Source organism: Camelus ferus, chromosome 2 (assembly GCF_009834535.1).
Source record: "Camelus ferus isolate YT-003-E chromosome 2, BCGSAC_Cfer_1.0, whole genome shotgun sequence".
NCBI lineage: Eukaryota > Metazoa > Chordata > Mammalia > Artiodactyla > Camelidae > Camelus > Camelus ferus.
In genome coordinates this window covers 70,314,204-70,334,165 of record NC_045697.1, presented here as the reverse complement: position 1 = coordinate 70,334,165, position 19,962 = coordinate 70,314,204, and the positions used below count along the sequence as shown (strand labels likewise).

At 36.3% G+C, this 19,962-nt stretch overlaps 1 protein-coding gene across 1 annotated transcript in view; it reads right to left on the bottom strand.

Annotated features, from left to right (window-relative positions):
- Window positions 1-19,962, bottom strand: part of LOC102517997 — a 47,215-nt gene that overhangs the window by 16,383 nt on the left and 10,870 nt on the right. The window contains exon 2 of the mRNA XM_032460554.1: window positions 2,851-3,206. Coding sequence (XP_032316445.1) covers window positions 2,851-3,132 — 282 coding nt within the window. The 5' untranslated portion in view covers window positions 3,133-3,206. The remainder of the gene's footprint in view (window positions 1-2,850; window positions 3,207-19,962) is intronic.

Below are 19,962 nucleotides of genomic sequence, written 5' to 3'. Positions count from 1 at the left end.
ATGAATATTTCTTTGATGGGTTGACCTAGGAAAATAAGTATTGAACAAGTTTAGATGCTTGTGACTTCCTACTGGCACATACTAAGGATATAACGAGTCACAGTTAGCAATACTATTAGAATACTTTCCGAGATACGACAGTCCCATCTTGAATACCATCCCTGTGTAACTGTTCTGCCAAAATTAAACGGTGCTGCTAGCTACAGAGTCCTACTTGCACCCAGCAGCCCACCTGCCGGCTGCTACATGGACCAATTCAGGTTTGAGCAGAGTGTTTCATCATTCATTGTCATCGTGGCATGTTTGTCACAATTGTTCCGATTTAATCTCACATTTATAGCAATGAGGACTAACACCGTGCTGGCATTTAGTTAACTCAGCTATAAATGCCAAGAGCCATGGATATTTTGATGAGAACTTTTTGCTGTACCATTCTGGTCAGTTTTAAATAGTGGCAAATCATAGGTATTTTGGTGACAATATCAATTTTAAAGTGCTGAGAACTCAAAAGATCTACTGCTGAATTATTAACAATTGGTATTTTATACAGACTAGATACAAGACAAGATAGTATTTTATACAGACAATATAAATTTATCAGCACTGTGCACAAGAGGGAAATGTGTAGTTTCTCCCAGTCTTTTTTTTTTCATCAGTGAATTTTCATGTGGCTGGTGATAATTCACCCAAAGCAGATAGGAAAGCTTGGATGTAACAACAAAAAACAAAGAGTAATCTGTTTCTTTTCACAGTCCAGGCCACCCATACCATTCAATCTGTACAAGTAAATCACAGCCATTTTACGTTTTCATTTGGGTTCAGCTGTAATTACTCAGCAATGAATTAATGAAATAGGCCAATTAAGGGAGGACAGCTTCCTAGGAATCATCTACTTATCTTGTCGTTAGAGAAAAGAGCCCTCTCCCGAGGCAGGATCAGGTCCACTCCTGGTATATCCAGCAAGTTCTCAGTGATCTGGACTGATCCATAGAAGTCGTTTTCAGGTCAGAATCAAAGACTAGATTGTAAGTCAATGGAAAACTGAACTTCTTACTTATGTTTCAACTAATGGATAGAAGAGAGAGTTTAAAATCTTCCACATAATATCTCTGGACAATACACAAGATATGATAACAGTGGTTGTGTCTGACGAGGAGGCTTTGGGGAGTGGGTTAGGAGTCACGGGTAGGAGCCAGTGCTAGGGAGTTGTAGGCTGCCTCTTACTACGCAATCCTTGAATTTTGCACCATATGCATATGGTGTAAAAGTTTTTTTTTTAAACTAATTTTTAAAAACATGATATGTGAGGGTATATCTATAGTCTTATAATCTTCATATAAATTACAATAGTTTCTGTTCAAGAATATTCCATACAACTGAGTCCTACATTAACATATTCCATAGCTTTTCTTCTTGTGAGTACATTACAGGTTCTCCCTAACTTCCTTTGGTTTCTGGTGTGTGTGTGTGTGTGTGTGTGTGTGTGTGTGTGTGAGTTCACAGCTGGGAGCTGAAGTTTTATGCTCTCTAAACATCCTTCTGGTTTCTTGCTTTAGGGATTATCAAGTGTGCAATGTCTATCAACTAAGACAAAAGAAATGCAGAGAGGCAGAGTGGTAGATTTAAATGGAGCTGTGAGGAGTAATACAAATCGAGACCTGTATCATTAAAGATCCTGAAGTTGTATTTCTATATGTGTGCGTGTGTGTGTGTACATATACATATATATATATATATCTGTGTATATATAATTGAATCACTATGCTGTACAGAAACTAATACAACATTGTAAAATAGCTAAAATTCATTTTTTTTAAAAAAAGGAAAAAAGTTTAAGTAAAATTTTGCACTTATTTAAAGTTCATTCCACATGGCCCTGATCTCTAAACTTATATAAAAATACAAAATATTCATGAACGATCTTGATTATAATGAAATTAAAAATAAAAGCAACAGACCTCCATATCCAGCAGTATGTTATGAGTAAACTGACCGAAGGTCTTGCTAAAAAGAAATAAAAACAGTGGATAAACACAAAAGTAAAAATAAAAAAAAAAAAATAAAGTATTTCTAGCTACAGTAGATGTCTAAAATAAGAATGAATTTGCACTTTTTCATCTATTCATAAATACGTTTTCTTTGCTTTCCCATCACAAAACTTCTGGCATTCCCTCCTCCAACACCTCTGCAGCCCCCATCACTTTTATTTACCTGTGGTTAAATAATCCACTAATACCTCAGGGTAACAGTATGTCAAAATATTAGTGAGCTGAGAACACTAATTGCAAGCAAGTCTAATAGTAGATTTTTATTCTTCTCACAGTTCCAATTTTTTTTAAGCTCTAAATTTTCGGTACCAAACAAATTTTCAAGATAGAGGTTAACTGAATTTTTATACATTAACTGAAATTTATACTAGTCCTCTAATTTTCCAGCTAAGTTTGTATAAATTAGACTGTACATATTTGATTTCTAGCAGCTGACTAAAAAGTGGAAAAATGTAAATCTAGCTCTCCGATATCAAATAATCAACTAAATTTTAATGAGTTTTTGTTTTGCGAGTTCTTTATGTGTTTGCTTGCTTTCAAATAAATTAACAGGTTAATTCAGGAAGTCCAAATTTGTGTGTACATATAAATTTTGAAAATTTTTTGATGCATATAATCTTGAATAAATCTATCTTCAATATATTTTCCAAGAAAACTGAAATATTTCATCTATACACTCTTAAACCTGGAGCATTGTGGAAAAACACAGTGTGGTCTCTGTTTTATGTAACTGTCATTTACGATTGACAGCGTTTCTCCCTCGTTTCCGGTTCGGTCCTGTGTTCTGGAATTGAGCCCTTACCTCCCATGTGTGCCACGAATCCCGAGTGTGCACCTTATTCTTCCGGGGCAGATTTGCTCCCAAGGCATACATATCACTCGTCTGGGGTCTTCTTTTCTGCTTCTGAGACATCAAAGCCTTCACCTCTTTCTTCCCCAGTTGGCGTCTCTGTTCTGCCTGCGCGCTGGCGGGAGTGGTTGGGTAGTGGACGTCTGTTTGCCGTGTTTGGCCCCCTGAGGGCGTACCGTCCAGGGGCCCCTGCTTCTCCGCCCCTACCTTCTGCGGATGCCTCTTCCCGTTCATCCTCCCTCCAGGCCCCAGCTTCACTGGGTAGCTGGTTTTTCTCCTCTGATTTATGCCTGGGGTAAAGCAGCTGTCTTTTAAAGATAAGAACCAGAGAACAGAGATATCAAACAGACATGAAGAATAACCTAGGAAGGACAAAAAGCCCCCTTTCCCTAAAAAGAGCTGTTTCATTAGCTCTTTTCATGCTGAACACCCAGATTTATTTCCCTTGTCCCTCAGTTTGAACAACCCAAGTCAAACTACCTCACAGGAAGGAAAATAAAACAGGAAAAAAAGCTGTTTTTACCAAAGTAATAAATATAAAAGGTGACTAACTAGAATCTTCTACATTTTTAGTAACAGTTAGAATTAAAGTTGTATAATAGTAAGGAGGTGGTTTTGCTCAAAAACGTAAGATAAAAGATAGGATTAAAAGATGAATCAGAAGAAAACGAACTGTGAACACCAAGGAAAAGTGGAAAGCAAAGTTAAAGTAAGCTAGAAATCATGAAGCAAGTGTCATACATAAATTCAATACATAGAAACGAAGTGATTTGTGCCTCCGGACCCACAAAACGGAGGTCACCCCAGGGGCCCGGCCCATGTCACAAATCTAAACCTAAGTGAACCTGCACTTAAGGAAAACCCCTGTCAAGGAAACCCTGCGTATGATGATCACCATCCTGCAACTCAGCTTTAGCAAGCTCAGCTAAGAAAATAGGGCCTGCTGGCCTTGCCAGGAAATCCCCAACCTCCTGTTTCTGAATTCCTTCTTCCAATGCTCTATAAAAACTTGCTCTTGCCCCAAATCCCTCAGGAACTGCTAGTGAGGTACCATACTCCCCAAATCCATGGATTGCTTCCCTTGAATAAAAGACATCAAATTCTTTACTAAGTTGTTTTGGTTTGTCATTTGACTATATATATATATTTGGGCAGGAAAGGATAAATCAGAGTTGAGTGGTTCCACTCACTGAGCAGGAGAAACCCTGTGACTCAAAAGTATAAGTGAAGTGGCAGCTGCCACCCTACTTGTTCCTTCCCTCTGGAGAGCAGTGGCCCCAGAAGATTCAAGTATAGAAGAGATGGTCTGGGGTGAGGATGGTCCCTTTGTTTCCCTGCATATTCCTTAAGGGTAGAGTTACATCACAAATGTTTGTGCAATGAGAACTGACCTCTCTCTTCTACCCATAGGATGTAAATTATAATGTAATAAAGACTAAGGTCAACACATACTCTGTATAGGAGTTAAATGCAATGAGCTTTGGTGTCAAATAGCCAAGGTTAAGACATTGTCTGCCTGCCTGCCACATGCCGTTTCGTGATCTAAGACGTTGCTGCTCCATGTATGATCAGCCAGCCAACAATATTGGCCTTCACCTGTGAGCTGATTAAGATGCAGAATCTCAGGTCCCACCCAAGACCCACTGAATCAGAATGTGTTTATTAATCAGAATCCCAGGTGATGCTTTTGCACATAAAATTTTAGAAATATTAGAAATATTGGTCCAGGGTGAGCTACCTAATCTGCACATGCCCTGGCTTCCTCATTTATAAAATGGGAACACTAGTACTTACTCCTATCATTGTGGAAATTAAATGAGGAATACATGCAGAGGGATAGCAAATGTCCAATAACTATTAATAAAGACAAGTCATAAAATATGGTGCAGGATTCTGAAATTGAATTCTATGCTCTAGTGTGCACACAATTAAATGTAACTAAAGCTGGGTTTTAATTCTAAATGCTAACTGACTTTTATGACCATTTTCCCAAATGAAATAGTCATTTAAAAATGAATAGTTTCAAAAGGGCCATCCATACTAATTGCCTAGCTAAGCAAGTCACTTTAGTTTTCTGCAAATCAGTTTCCTTATCTGAGCAGAAGAGTAGTTCAGCTAAAGTCCTTGCTAATTCCAAAATTTTATTTTATGGTATTTGCTGTGAAAACAGATATCCCCATTCACTGATTAATTTGTCATGTCACAAATTGGGTGGAATGATGGCATGATACTTAGCCTTTCTGTTTATGAGTATTTTAACTTAGAGGGAAGGGAAAAGAATAAAAAAGGAAGCATGACCAGACTAAAGGCAAAACCCAAAGGAGGGACTGAGAGGAATTTTGTGTATTTCTGATTTATTTTCCATAAATATCAGCTCTCTAAGGCTGCAAGCAATTAAGTATGTTAAGTCAGAGATTCTTAAACATTGTGGTGCATAAAAATCAGATGATTCTCTTGTTTAAAAATACTAATTTCTGGGACCCCATCTCTGGAGATGCTGATTCAGAAAGCCGGAAGAAAGAAACCCTGGAATTTATATTTATAACAAACACCCCAGGAAATTACTCCGTGGGAAGATTACAATTTGAAAGACACTGTGTTAGGTGATTTTTCTCATGTCAAACACAGCTTGATTATTGCACATTAGATCATATAATATAAACATATTTCTTACTTACAAATAAATACTCAGAAGCATTCCATGCTGTTGTACGTAGGTAGAATTACTGACATTTGGGAAATATGAATATGAGTTTCAGCTTTGGTATAAGTTCATGTTAGGCAAGATAAGCAGAAGTTAAGCAAATAATTTAATGTCTATGATTCTCTTTGCCCTTAATTACAAAATAGGACTGACATGAAACTCTCCTTGTAAGAATTACATGAAATAAGTACTTTAGAAACTCTAAAGCAATTTTAAACATAATTTAAAAAAATACATTTATTTATTTACATTGTCTTTTGGGGGCAGGTGTAATTAGGCTTATTTTTATTTATTTATTTTTAACGGAGGTACTGGGAATTGAACCCAGGACCTCATGCATGCTAAACACACACTCTACCACTGAGCTGTACTCCCCCCTCAAACATAATGTTGATAATAATTCTTCAGCTCAGGATTCAAGTTTATTAAGTTCTTGAGGGCAGGGACTACATCTTTTAAATTTCTTTTAGTGGACAGCTATTGTTTCTGCCTAGCTAACATTCCTTCCCCCTTATTTTGGTAACAGAATCCTGACTTTCTTTTGGGAAACCTCTGTTCTTGCATTCTCAGTCCATGTTGTCAGTGAGGAGAACAGTGACTCAAGTCTGGGTCCAGCCATGTGCCTGTGACTGACCTAGCAAGCCAGAGCAGGCCTTTTCTCTCTGGCACCGTGATTGGCTCAGGAGTTTATAGGTGACTCAAGCCTGGCCAATGGGAGCCAGCCCAGAACTTTTGCTGAAACCACTGGGGAAGAGAACTCTTCTCGAAGTAGCTAAACCTCTAGCTAAACACAACCTGGAGTGATGTTCACCATCACATAAGAAGGCCTGAAAGGTTGAAAATGAAGCCAATGCATAAGAAAACAGAACCAAGGGTTTGAAACAGAAAGACATGTCCGATGACACTGTTAATCATACCTAGACATTTCCAACACCAGAGCCTCTCTCTCACTCTCTCTCTCATTCCTAGGCAATTATCATGCAGCTGGAGATTTTCAACAAATGTGGACTAATTTGTTTGCTAATGAGATAAAAATCCTTAGTCACAGATGACAAGGCAAGGAGGTTGTTCAAATTCATCATTGCAATATTTTGGTGATTCATTCAAAAATAAGTAACACACACATATCTATAACTGAGAGGCTTTTTAATTTAATCAGCAGAGCAATCCCAAACATCTTGTTTAACTACTCGACAGTGAAATTAGGCACGATCCATAAATTATCATTCTTCTTTGTACACTTTGCCAAGTAATTCCCTTGCTTGTTACCAAAAGCCATTCCGTTTGAAGGATGAGTCACAGCCTGATTGTCTGGTTCAACTTTGAAGTCTCAGAACTCAGAGCTCTCTCTTCTCTTGCTCCTTATTGTTTTTGAGATCTGGAAACCGTCATTTACCCTCAGTTCCTGTATCATCTAGAATAAGGGGTTCACTAAGGTAGATTTGAGGTTTTCCTCTTTGTTCATATAGAGTCAAAAAAATTAAAAGGATGGCTTCAAGTGAACAGCTCTTTATTCTTTTAACATGCTGCCATCGTGTGGTTGCTTTGCTCATTCACATGCAAATATTTGAAAGATGATGTCCATAGTGATCCCTTTTTCAGCACCACGCCAAGGAAGAAGCCCCCAAAGAAAATGAAACCGAACAGAACACATGCTTCCCATGGCCTTAGGGCAGGGGATGGTAGAAAACATGTAAATTTGCCAAAGTTGTAAAATAAATATGCAATTTGCCAAAATGCAAGATGGAATATAGTAGGAACCTAAAAAGACTTAGACTAAGTGCAAGTGTAGTCTAAGTGTACTCTTAGACTACAGTCTATTTTAATAATCTTAAGGCTGTCATTTTAATCATGCTATTTAATAAAATTTGCCAGTAATTGTTTGTACTCTTAATTTTTTGCAACATCTCAGCAATCGTCTCCATTTTAATTCTGAGGTACTTGAGACCAATAAAAAAAATTTGCCATATGTCTCAGTAACCTAAAAGCAAAAGCCAGGCTCTTGCTCATAGTTTTGTATAAAAATACCTTAGACTCGTGGAGCTGTCAGTAGTTTATACTATTGTTTCTGAGTCCTTTGAGGTAGAGAAGGCTGATGGAGTAGAGACGTTTCCATCAGAATTTTCTGACGCTAGGACTTCTCTTTATTACATTTTGCTTTATATATAGGTGCTCAAAAAAAGGTGGTTTCATTTGATTGGGTGAATCCATACGAAAATACTCATGAGTTTTGAGCTTTTGTATATGATTTCCTCTAGTCAAAGAAAAATTCAGTGAAATTAGTAGGATTAAGTTCTATTGCAATATTGTTGAACTGTTTCCAGAATAAGTTTTAGCACCTGGAGCACATTAGAGAAGTTGTGCTTTTTTAAGTTCTCAAAAAAAAAAAAAAGTTTAGTGCTTTGTACAGGACATATAACTACCAAACTCTACATATATATAATTGCCTTGATCATGTCTGCAAATTTTTCTTTAAAGAATATGACTACTATAGATTGTGTACTGAGAAGCCTTCTCAGGCCTGCCCTCATTTGAAAATCCCATTATCTCAGACTCCTGGCCTTTGGCACTGCTTTCTTCCCCAATTAGAAGCCAATACAGCCAAAAGAGTCTTTTACAGTCTCCTCTCCTCCTCTCCTAAACACAAAATTTTTATTAAGATTAACAACAAGATTAATGTTGATTGTGCCCCTCTCAAAGTTCATATGCTGAAGTCCTAATCTGTAGTATTTCAGAATATGACCTTATTTAGAGATAGGATCTTTATAGAGATAGGCAAGTTAGAATGAGATCATGTGGATGAGCTCTAATCCAATATGACTGATGTTCTTATAAAATAATGAATTTGGACACAGACACGTACAGAGGGAAGATGATGGGTAGACACCAGGGGAAGACAGCCATCCGCAAGCCAAGGAAAGAGACCTGGAACAAATGCTTCTCTCACAGCCTGCAGAAAGAACCAACCCAGATGACACCCTGATCTTGGACTTCTAGTCTCCTAGACTGTGGGACATTCAATTTCTGTTGTTTAAGCCACCTAGTTTATGCTACTTTGTTTCAGCAGCTCTTAACAAATGAATACAATTAGTCTGGGGGTAAGGAGTTATATTAACATTTTTTAGGCCATGTGTCTCCCTATGGCTAGCCCTAACTTAATTGTTGTAATTCTAGAAAATACAAAAACAAAAACAAAAAAATTTATTTCTTCTAGAATATGTTAGCATGTTAAATGATTTTTGAGAAGAAGTAAGCAGATAGAAAGAGACTGTAAAATTTAAAAATCAGAGTATTGTAAAGGTTTAAAAATTGGTACTTTAGGCATAAATTTTGGCTTTGGCAGCTATCTTATCACTTCTATCCTATTTCCTGTCCCAGCCAAACTCTGGTCAGGCAGTGTGAAGAGAGGACCAATTATTTCCTTGCTAAGCCCTCAATATTTCAGGCCAAGAGAAGAAGTAGAGTATTGGTCTTGATTCTCAAGAGGCAGTCTTTTAAAGACCTCTGCCCAGAGAAGGAGAAAATCAGCTGAGAACCACTGATGATAAATGTCTATCTTTTTGGCCATCTAGAATCTAAACACCTTTCTAGTTACAGAGCCTCCCCATCGTATGAGGCAGAGCCTGCCTCTGACCACAGAAGATGAACACGCATGAGACTGGTTTCCATAGCCTCCCTCCAGACAGAGCACAGACACCTGACCCAGGCCACAGACCAGACAGAGCCTGGACTAACTAAATCCGAAGCTATGGGTCCAAAGAAGCAAGGATGGCTCTAAATTCCTGGTAGAGGAGCCACTAGCAGCCACATCCATTTTCTGGGGTAACAGGAGCCACTGTGCCACCAGCAACCCCCGGGGTCTGTTAATGGTAGAGATCAAGACACAGAGGCTAGCGCTCAACAGCTGTGAGAGACTCATGATTCTGTAACATGACTCTACCCTCTAGTCATGGATGAGTAGCCTGGTTAAATGCCTGTCACAGATTCTAGAGCTGTCCCATTTGTGTTTAAATCCACAGTTTCTGTTGCTTCCAACTAAACATTCTGACACAAAGATTGTTTGTATTTTTAATTTATCATTTAATAAATAAAACAGTATCTAATTATTTTTCTTTTAACAAAATAAGGAAAGGGATCACAAAATTGTGCTCAGTAAATAGATACTCTAAATATACATTTAAATTCTCTACCAGTAGTTTAGAGACGGGGGAAGAGGTAGATAGAAAAAGGAAGATAGAGAATAAAATGCAGAAGGGAAAATGATCATTAAATATTCCTCCAAATTCTCTTTAATTGTTTTAAGATTAAAAACGTTCTGTCTTGATTTCCGATCATCACTTGATCTTTATTTTACATAATTCAAAAAAGCCCATGTCAAACTCACCTTTATGATACCTATATAGAAACACTGGCAGATGATACTAACTGATAATGAATACAATGGAAAGACAAATAGTCTTTAAGCACATGAAAAGATGGCCAGCCTCACTGGCAATAAAAGAATGCAATTTAAAACAATAGTGAGATACCATCTTTCATCTGTCAAATTGGCAGAACCCAAAAAGTTTGAAAATTCACTGTGTATTGGGTAAACATGCCCTTTTATACTGCTTGTGGGGATGTACATTGGGACAATCATTTTTTGGAGGGTGAAATTTAGAAGTATCCATCTATTTAGAAGATCACACATGCACCTGTCCTTTGACACAGCAACTCTATCTCTAGAAATTGGTCCTGTGGATGGTTACATACATGCACAAAACAAGAAAAGTAAAAGGATATTAACTGCAACAGCAATAGAGAACTAATTAAGTCCATTCTGATACATCCAAACAATGGAATACTATGAAGCTGTTAAAATAAACCAGGAAGCTCTCCAAATGCTGCTGTGGCAATCAGAGCCAAGACTTGTTGGTAAATGGAGAAAAATGCTTTATTACATAGTATGATACCATTAGGGAACAAAATAATTACAACAGCAATAATAACTATAACAGACATATATTTGTGACTATATTTATGTGTATATGCTTATGTGTGGGCAGAATATTTCTAGACATTCTCACTTAAAAAAACTGCTGATATAGGTAGTGATTGCTTCTGAATAGGGAAAATAAGTATCTAGGAAACAGGGTGGACAGTAGATGAGATGGATTGTATGCCTTTTGCACCTTTTGAATTTTATAATACGTTCTGTATTATTTATTTAAAAATTATTTTAAAATATTAAGCATACACATGAATATATATAAACATACTAAATGACTTTTACTTAACTATAAAGAAATGTAAGCATAAAAAGATCTATCAAAACCATAGAAATAAACAACAAAAAAATAACTTTATCAAGGATTGGATTTATGCAGAAAATATCCACAAACTTGTTTCTAGTTAACTAACCCACGTCTGTTGTTTTTTGCTGATACAATGTGACAAGTCGAGTTTCCTCCATGCATAGTTGCCTCTGAACCTAGATTTCACCTTAGGCCTGGGAGGATCTGACAAAGCAGAAATGGACTTGATCAAAGTCAAAGAACAAGGATGAAGAAGGTTTTCATGTGTTCAGAGGAGAAAAAGAGATTGGATACAGAATAAAGAGGGAGGGGAAAGGTCTTGAATCCATGAATAATGGTTATACACTGTGAAATCCTGGCTGTCTCCAGGACTTGGGGAGGAATATCGTTCAAACACAGAAACCAAAGCAAGAATAAAGAGAGCTGCTACAGGGAATGGCAAGGTGGTGATATGTGTGTGCTGCCAGAGCTACACCGAAAGCTGACATTTCAAGCTGAAAGACACCTTAGATAAATATACAATCTACCTAACTCTAATTTTCAAACTTGAAGAAACTGAAGCCTGGGAATGCTGTGATTGGCCCCAGTCACACAACCTGAGTGCAGCAGGATTAGCATAATAATCAGTGTCCCCTAACTCCCAGTCCGGAGCTTTGTTTACCATATATTCATGCATTCCCCACCTCCCCATAAATGATCCTTTTATACAGTTGTTTTTTCTATTTTCAGTACAAGAGAGAGAAAATATACAGGAGTATTTTCTTGTATTCTGGTGGTTGTTCAGTCAAGGTTTCCGCAATTCCTGATCTTTCGGTTTGGGACAACTCCTTAGGCTGGTCTCCAGTCCTGCAGACTAAGGATGAGTAAAGTGAGCCCTAGTTGGGTTAACCCTGTGTTCTAGCAAAGGTTGTTTTCAGTGCAAAGAACAGGAACCTACTCAAATCAGTTCAAATACAAGGAAAGCCAATGCTGGGGATTCAGGTGCGCTGCTCTTGGATTTTTCATGGCCTGAGGACAGGCAAGAAGTTAGGATACGGTTCACAGGAAATGGAAAGTTGGGAAGCAAAAATGTCTCCTATACTCTTTCACTTTTGTTTGCATCTGACCAGACAAAATCTGCAAAGAATAGGTTAAATTCCATCAGTTGAATCTTAAAAAGCCATTGTAGGAAAACAGAATGGGTAAAACATGGCTCAGACACCAGCTATTATTTAAAAAAAAAGGTCAAGATTTTAGCTAAAACTTTAATATGAATTAACAGCATATTAATAGAAGTACAGGGCCTAGAATGAGGAAAGTAACCCTTTCTGTATTATTCATATCATATCTGGAATACTCTGCTCTATTCTAGACACCAAGAGAAAAATAGAAAACTAAAAATATCCGATGAGCAGTGGTCAGACTGGTAAAAATTTTGAAAACCTAGCAAGAGGAATACACTTCTCTCTTCAAATATTTGAGGAGCAGTCTATAGTCAGGGATATTCTGTGAGGTTTTGAGGAACTAGGATGGATTAGTGGAAGTCGTGGAAATGGAATAGTCTGTGGTGGGTGGCTTTCAGGGTCACAGAGGGGAGATGTGAACCTGGGATGGATAGCCATATGCTTTATTGAGACTTTTCAAACACATGGCCCAATTCAAGGGAAAAAAAAATCATAGGATTCATATTTTTAATCTCAAAGTAGCTTTCTTGAATTCCACTGGGGACTTTTTCTTTTTTTTATATATATAACTTAGATTACATTCTTAAACAAACAGCAGAATGTTGGGAAATTTTAGTATTTCTTTGTAGGCATTAAAATGTTAACATATGGACATGTTTGCAAAATAGCAACTTTTTAACTCCTTACATTGGTATAACACTTGAATTCACAAAATGCCCTTACATGAATTATTTTATTCTGGAAACATCTCTGCAAGGTAAATATTACTATCACTAGAAAACACCCTTAGAGAGACAAGATGACTTGCCAGAGATCCTTGCAAATGAGGGTAATGTTCAAGCATTACCTATTTTTTCCATTCAGTGGAAATGTAAATGATCAAGATGGATCATTACGTGAGACACAGATTCACTAAAAGACTGAGACCTAATCACAGGGCTATAGAACACATCCCCTATCCCAACACCTTACCACTATATTACTAAAGTCCTATTTACAGCAACTCCTTTTGCCCAATACACCATATCCAGCTATAAAGAAAAAAAATTACAAGGTACACTAAATGGTAAAAAACACAGTTTGAAAAGACAGAGCAAGCATCTGAACCAAAGATATGACAGAGATATTGGAAATATCAGACAGAGAATTAAAAACAACTATGATTAATATGCAGAGGTCTCTAATGGATAAAGTAGACAGCATGCAAAAACAAATGGGCAATGTAAGCAGAGAAATGGAAATTTAAAGAAAGAACCAAAAAGAAATACTAAAGATTAAAAACCACTGTAAGAGAAATGAAGGATGCCTTGAATGGGCTTAACAGTAGCCTGAATGTGGCTGAGGAAAGAATCTCTGAGCTTGAAGATATCTCAATATAAAGCTCCAAAACTGAAAATCAAAGAGAACCCCCCCCCAAAAAAAACCCAGGATATCCAAGAACAACTACAAAATATGTGATATCTCTCTCTCTCTCTTTATATATATATATATATATATATATATTAATATATATATATATATAATACCAGAAGGAGAAGAAAGGGAAAAGGACAGAAGAAATATTTGAAATAGCAATGACTGAGAATTTCTCTTAATTAATGTCACATACCAAACCACAGATCCGGGAATCTCAGAGAACACCAAGAAGAATAACTGCCCCCCAAAAATGATAGTTAGGCATATCGCCTTCAAACTACAGAAAATCAAAGATAAAGACAAAATTCTGAGAGAAGCCAGAGGGGGAAAACCACTTACTTACGGAGGAGAAGAGATAAGAATTACAGCCAACTGCTCCACAGCAACCATGCAAGAAAGAAGAGAGTGGAGTAAAACATTTAAAGGGCAGAGAAGAAATCCCACCAAGCTCAAATTCTCTACCTGAATAATTATTCCTCAAAGTGAAGGAGAAAGAAAGACTTCTCAGACAAACAAAAATTGAGGGAATTTGTTGCCATTAGGCCTGGTTTACAAGAAATTTTAAAATAAGTTCTTTAGAGAGAAGGAAAATGATATAGGTTAGAAACTCTTATCTACATGAAAAAAAGAAGAGCACCAGGAAAAGAATAAGGCAAGATTAAATAAATACTCTTATTTTTCTTATTCTTATGTGATCTAACAGATAATAGCTTTTATCAAAATAATTAGCAATGATGTATTATATATGTATATATACATATATATGTTTATATATGAGTGAAATGAATGACAGCAATGATCCAAGGGATGGGAGGGAGGGGTTGGGATTGTTTTGCTATTATAAGGTATTCACATTACACATAAGCTGTACAGTGTTATTCAAAAGTGAACTGAGATTAGTTGTAAATGTATACTGTAAACTCTACAGTAACCATAAAAATATTGAAAAAAGAACAACTGATATGCTAAGAAAGGAGAGAAAATGGAATGATATAAAATGCTCAATTAAAACCACAAAAGAAAGAGAAGAGTGGAAGACAAAATTGGAGCTAAGAAGGGCAACAAATAGAAAATAGTAACAAATATGGTAGATACAAATAAAACTATATCAATAATTATTTTAAACATCTATGTTCTAAATGCTTAAATTAATAGACAGTTTTGTCAGAATAGATCAGAAAAACAAGACCCAACTATACGTTGTCTACAAGAAAGCCACTTTAAACATAGAAACACATATAGAATAAAAGTAAATGCGTGGAGAAAGATATACCATTCTAACACTAATCAAAAGAAAGTGGGAGTAGCTATATTAATTTCAGACAAAGCAGAATTTAGACCAAGGAAAGTTATGAGAGGTAAAAAAAGGGCATTACATAATGAAAAAGGGGTCAATTCTCAAGAAGCTGTAACAATCCTTAATGTGTATGTGCCTAACAACAACACACCAAAAGATATAAGGCAAAAAGTAATAGAACTGCAAGGAGAAATAGATGAATCCACAACTATAGTTGGAGACTTCAAGACCCTTCTATCAGAAATGGACAGATCCACCAGGCAAAAATCAGTAATGCCATAGTACTCAGCAATACTGCCATGATTTATAGATATAATGAACATCTATAGACTACTTCATTCAACAACAGCAGAATACACATTCATTCTTCTCAAGCTCACATGAACCATTCACCAAGGCAGATCACATTATGAGCCATAAAACACACCTTAACAAATTTAAAAGAATAGAAATCACAAAAAGTTTGCCCACAAACAATGGAATATAAATAGATCTCAGTAACAGAAAGGTATCTGGAAAATCCCTCCAATTATGTTGCGATTAAACAACACACTTCTAAACAACACATAGGTCAAAGAAGAAATCTCAAGAGGAATTCAAAAATGTTTTGAAATAAATGAAAAACAAGACTTAGCAAAACTTGTGGGAGGTAGCAAAAGTAGTGCTTAGAGGGCAATTTATAGCATTAAAATACATACATTAGAAAAAAGAAAGATCAAAAATCAATCATTCAAGCCTCCATCTTTGAAAACTAGAAAAAAAAAAAAGGAAGCAAATTAAACCCAAAGTAAGTAGAAGAAAAGAAATACTAAAAATTCCAGCATACATACATAAAATTGAAAACAGGGAATCAAAGGGAAAAAAATCAATGAAACTAAAAGTTGGCCCTTTGAAAAGATCCATGATATCAATAAACCTCTAGCTAGAATAAGAAAAAGAGAAAGAAGACACAAATTACTAATACAAGCATACCTCATTTTATTGTATTTTGCTTTATTGTACTTCAACGATATTTCAATATTGCATTGTTTTACAAGTTGAAGGTTTGTGGCAACCCTGCACTGAGCAAGACACAATTTGTCAAATCTCACACAAGAAGAAATAGACAATATGAATAAGCCTGTATTTACTAAAGAAATTCAATAAAAATTAAAAATCTTCAAAAAACAGAAGCACTGGGCCCAAATGATTCCACTGGTGAATTCTAGCAAACATTTAAAGAAGTTTTACCAATTCTCTATAACGTCTTTCAGAAGATAAAAGCAGAGAGAATATTTCCTAACTCCATGTGGTTAGCATTGCCTCAACCCCCAAACTGGATGAAGACATTACAAGAAAAGAAAACTACAGATCAATACCTCCCATGAACATAGATGGAAATATCCTCAACAAAATATTATCTAAACAAATCCAACAGTGTATAAAAAGAATCATACATCCCAACCAAGTGGGATGCATCCCAGGTATGCAGGGATGGTTTAGCATTCAAAAATCAATCAATGTAATCCATCACATCAACAGGCTGAAGAGGAAAACATCATATCAATAGACGCAGAAAAAGCATTTTACAAAATCCAAAACCCATGATAAAAACTCTCAATAAATTAAGAATAGAGGGGAGTTTCCTCAATTTAATAAAGAATATCTGCAGAAATCCTTCAGGTAACATCATACTGAATGGTGAGGACCTAGAAGCTTTCTCACTAGGATTAAGAAAAAATGCAAGGATGTACCTTCTCACCACTCCCTTTGGACTTTGTATTGGAAGTCTGAGCTAACTCAATAAGACCCCCCAACAAAGGAAATGAAAGATGTACAGATTGAGAAGAAGTAAAAGTGTCTTTGTTTGCAAATGGCATGATCATCTATGTAGAAATTCTGAAATAACTGACCAAAATTAGAACTAATAATAAAGTATAGCAAGGTCTCAGGATACAAGATTAACATACAACAGTCAATTGCTTTCCTATACACCAGCAAGGAACGAGTGAAATTTGAAAGTAAAACAAAACAACATTTGTGTTAGCACCCCAAAAATGAAATATCTTGGCATAAATGTAACATATAGAAGATCTATATGAAGAAAACTACAAAACACTGATGAAAGAAATCAAGAACTAAATAAATAAAGAGATAATCCGTATTCATACATAGAAAAGACTCACTATCATCAGGGTGTCAATTATTTCCAAATTGATCTGTAGATTCAGCAATTTTAATCAAACTCCCAGGAAACTATTTTGTAAATAATGGCAAACTAATTCTAAGGCTTGCACTGAGAGGCAAAATACCCAGAATAGCCAACACAGTATTGAAGGAAAAGAACAAAGGTGGAGGACTGACACTAATGAACTTCAAGATTTACTATAAACCTTCAGTAATGAAGACAGTGTAGCATTAGTGAAAGAATAAACAAATAGATCAGTGGAACAGAACAGAGAGCCCAGAAATAAACTCACATAAATATGGTCAGCAATCGTTGATGAAGGAGCAATTGGAGAATGGAGAAAAGATAGTCTTTTCAGTAGACGGGTGCTAGAAAGATTGGACATCCACGTGAAAATGAATCTAGACACAGACCTCACACTCTTCACAAAAATTAACACAGACCTAAATGTAAAATAAGACTTAAAAACTCTTAGAAGATTACGTAGGAGAAAATGTGGATGACCCTGGGCTTGGTGATAACATTTTAGACATGAAATCAAAGGCCCAATCCATGAAAGAAAGAATTGATAAGATGGACTTCATTAAAATTAAAATGTTTTGCTTTGTGAAAACCACTGTCAAAAGAATAAAGACACAAGCCACAGACTGGGAGAAAATATTTGCAAAAGACATATCTGAAAAAGGACTGTTATCCAAAATATGCCAAGAAGTCTTAAAACTCAACAATAAGAAAACAAACAACCAATTAAAAATGGGCCAAAGACCTTAACAACCACTTCAGCAAAGAAGATAAACAGATGGCAAATAAGCTTATGAAAAGATATTCCACATCACATGTCATCAAAGAAATGTAAATTAAAACAATAATGAGATATCACTACACACTTATTAGAATGGCCAAAATCCAAATGCTGGCAGGGATGTGGAGCAACAAGAACTCTCATTCCCTGCTGGTGGTAATAAAAAATGGTACAGCCACTTTGGAAGACAGCATGTCAGTTTATTACAAAACTAAATATACTATATGACTCAGAAACTGTACTTGTAGATATTTACCCAAAGGAGTTGAAACCTTTTGTCCATATAAAAACCTACACACAGATATTTATAGCAGCTATATTCATATTTGCCAAAACTAAGAAGCAGTTAAAAATGCCGTTCAGTAGGTGAATGGATAACTAAACTGTAGTACACTTGGAAGAGGGAATATTATTCAGCCCTAAAAAGATGAGCTATCAAGTCATGAAAAGACATAGAGAAAACTCAAACACATGTACGTAAGTGAAAGAAGCCAACCTGAAAAGGCTGCATGTTGTATGATTAGAGAGGAGTGGCTATGAATAGACAGAACACAGAGGAGTTTTAGAGCAGTGAGACTACTCTGTACAATATTGCATTCATGAAAACATTATACATTTGTCCAAACCCATAAAATGTACAATATCAAGAGTGAACCCTAACGTAAATTATGGACTTTGAGTAATTATGATGTGTCAACGTAAATTCATTAGCCAAAACAAAGGTACCGCTCTGGTGGGGGATGGTTATAATCGGGGAGTGTGGGGGACACATGGGAAATCTCTGTATCTTCCTCTTAATATTGCTGTGAACCTAAAACTTCTCTTAAAAAATTGCCTACCAATTGAAGAACAAAACCCATATATGAGGCTATACCTGAAAGGATAGGGTATGGATAAAGTGTATTCTAGGCAGGGGAAACTGAATGTGGGGTAAGACACAGGTATAGAACTGACCATTAGTGGAGCCCCCTAAAGAGGTCTACATGGAGAAAGAATTCACCTAGGCTTGGGGATAATAAAGTTGGAGGATGTTTACATGAATGTTGTAAGTCATGGTGGACAGATTATTAGTGGCCCTGAAAGTCTGTTTGAAGAATTTGGAGATCATAGGTTATAAAATTCCCATTATGCCTTTATTTCATTTTAAGTATTAACAGAGATTACAGCCCCTGTTTGAAATGTCTCACTGGACAACCTTTAAATCATAACTAAATCTGAAGAGTTTCAACAGCTTCAGAGATGGGAAGCAGTATATGGAAGGAGAACCATGTGATAATTACAATGCACCTCTTTTTGCATACACGCTTACTTGATTTATAGCACTTTCATAAGAACTAAACTGTGTGAAAGCATGCATCATTGTCCATTTATAAACTATAAAACATAAGAAATAAAATATTTATGTAGCATTAAAACAATCCCAATGAAGTAGGGTAATGCTTGTATTTTACCTCCATTTTGCAGAACTGGAAACTGAGACTCAGAGAGATTAATTGACTCACCAGGCCAGTGGCAGAGCCAGTACTGTTGGTGCAGTGTAGTAGAAAGAGAACTAGTTCAGAGGTCAAAAAAGTGAGGTTCCAAAATAACTGTAATAGTAATTAGTCATGTGACCTCTGGAAAATAAGTCATTTACCCTTCTGAGTATTAGTCTTTTAATTTGTAAGTTGCAGTTGGTAGTAAGACGATGACACTACGTCCCAGTAGCTGTGAAAGTAACTTAATGTTTCTTTGCGCTTCCATGCTCATTTTTTCTCTCTTTTCTCCTTAACCTTTTCAATTTATCTGTTCCCCATAATTTGAGCAAACATGTGGTCTGTCACTAACTGGCTCTGCCTCTTGGGATCTCTTGGTATGGTCTTTCTTTTTCAGGTCCCCTTTTATCTAAATCAGTATTGATATTCTCTAGTTCAACATCCTAAGTCAGGAAATATGGTTGCCCTAAGTCAGGGAAGAATACACTCAAATAAAGACCCTAAAACTATGTCCTTGAGCAGCCAGACTAGGGAAGTGGACATTAGGAAAGAAGGGGATTATTACAAGGTACTGAATATAGTTCCCTGTGCTGTACAGTAGGACCTTGTTGTTTATCTGTTCTGTGTATAGCAGTCTGCATTTGCTAATCCCAAACTCTCAATTTATCCTTCCTCAACCTTTCCCCTTTGGTAGCTGTAAGTTTGTTTTCTATGCCTGTGAGTCTGTTTCTGTTTTGTAAGTAACT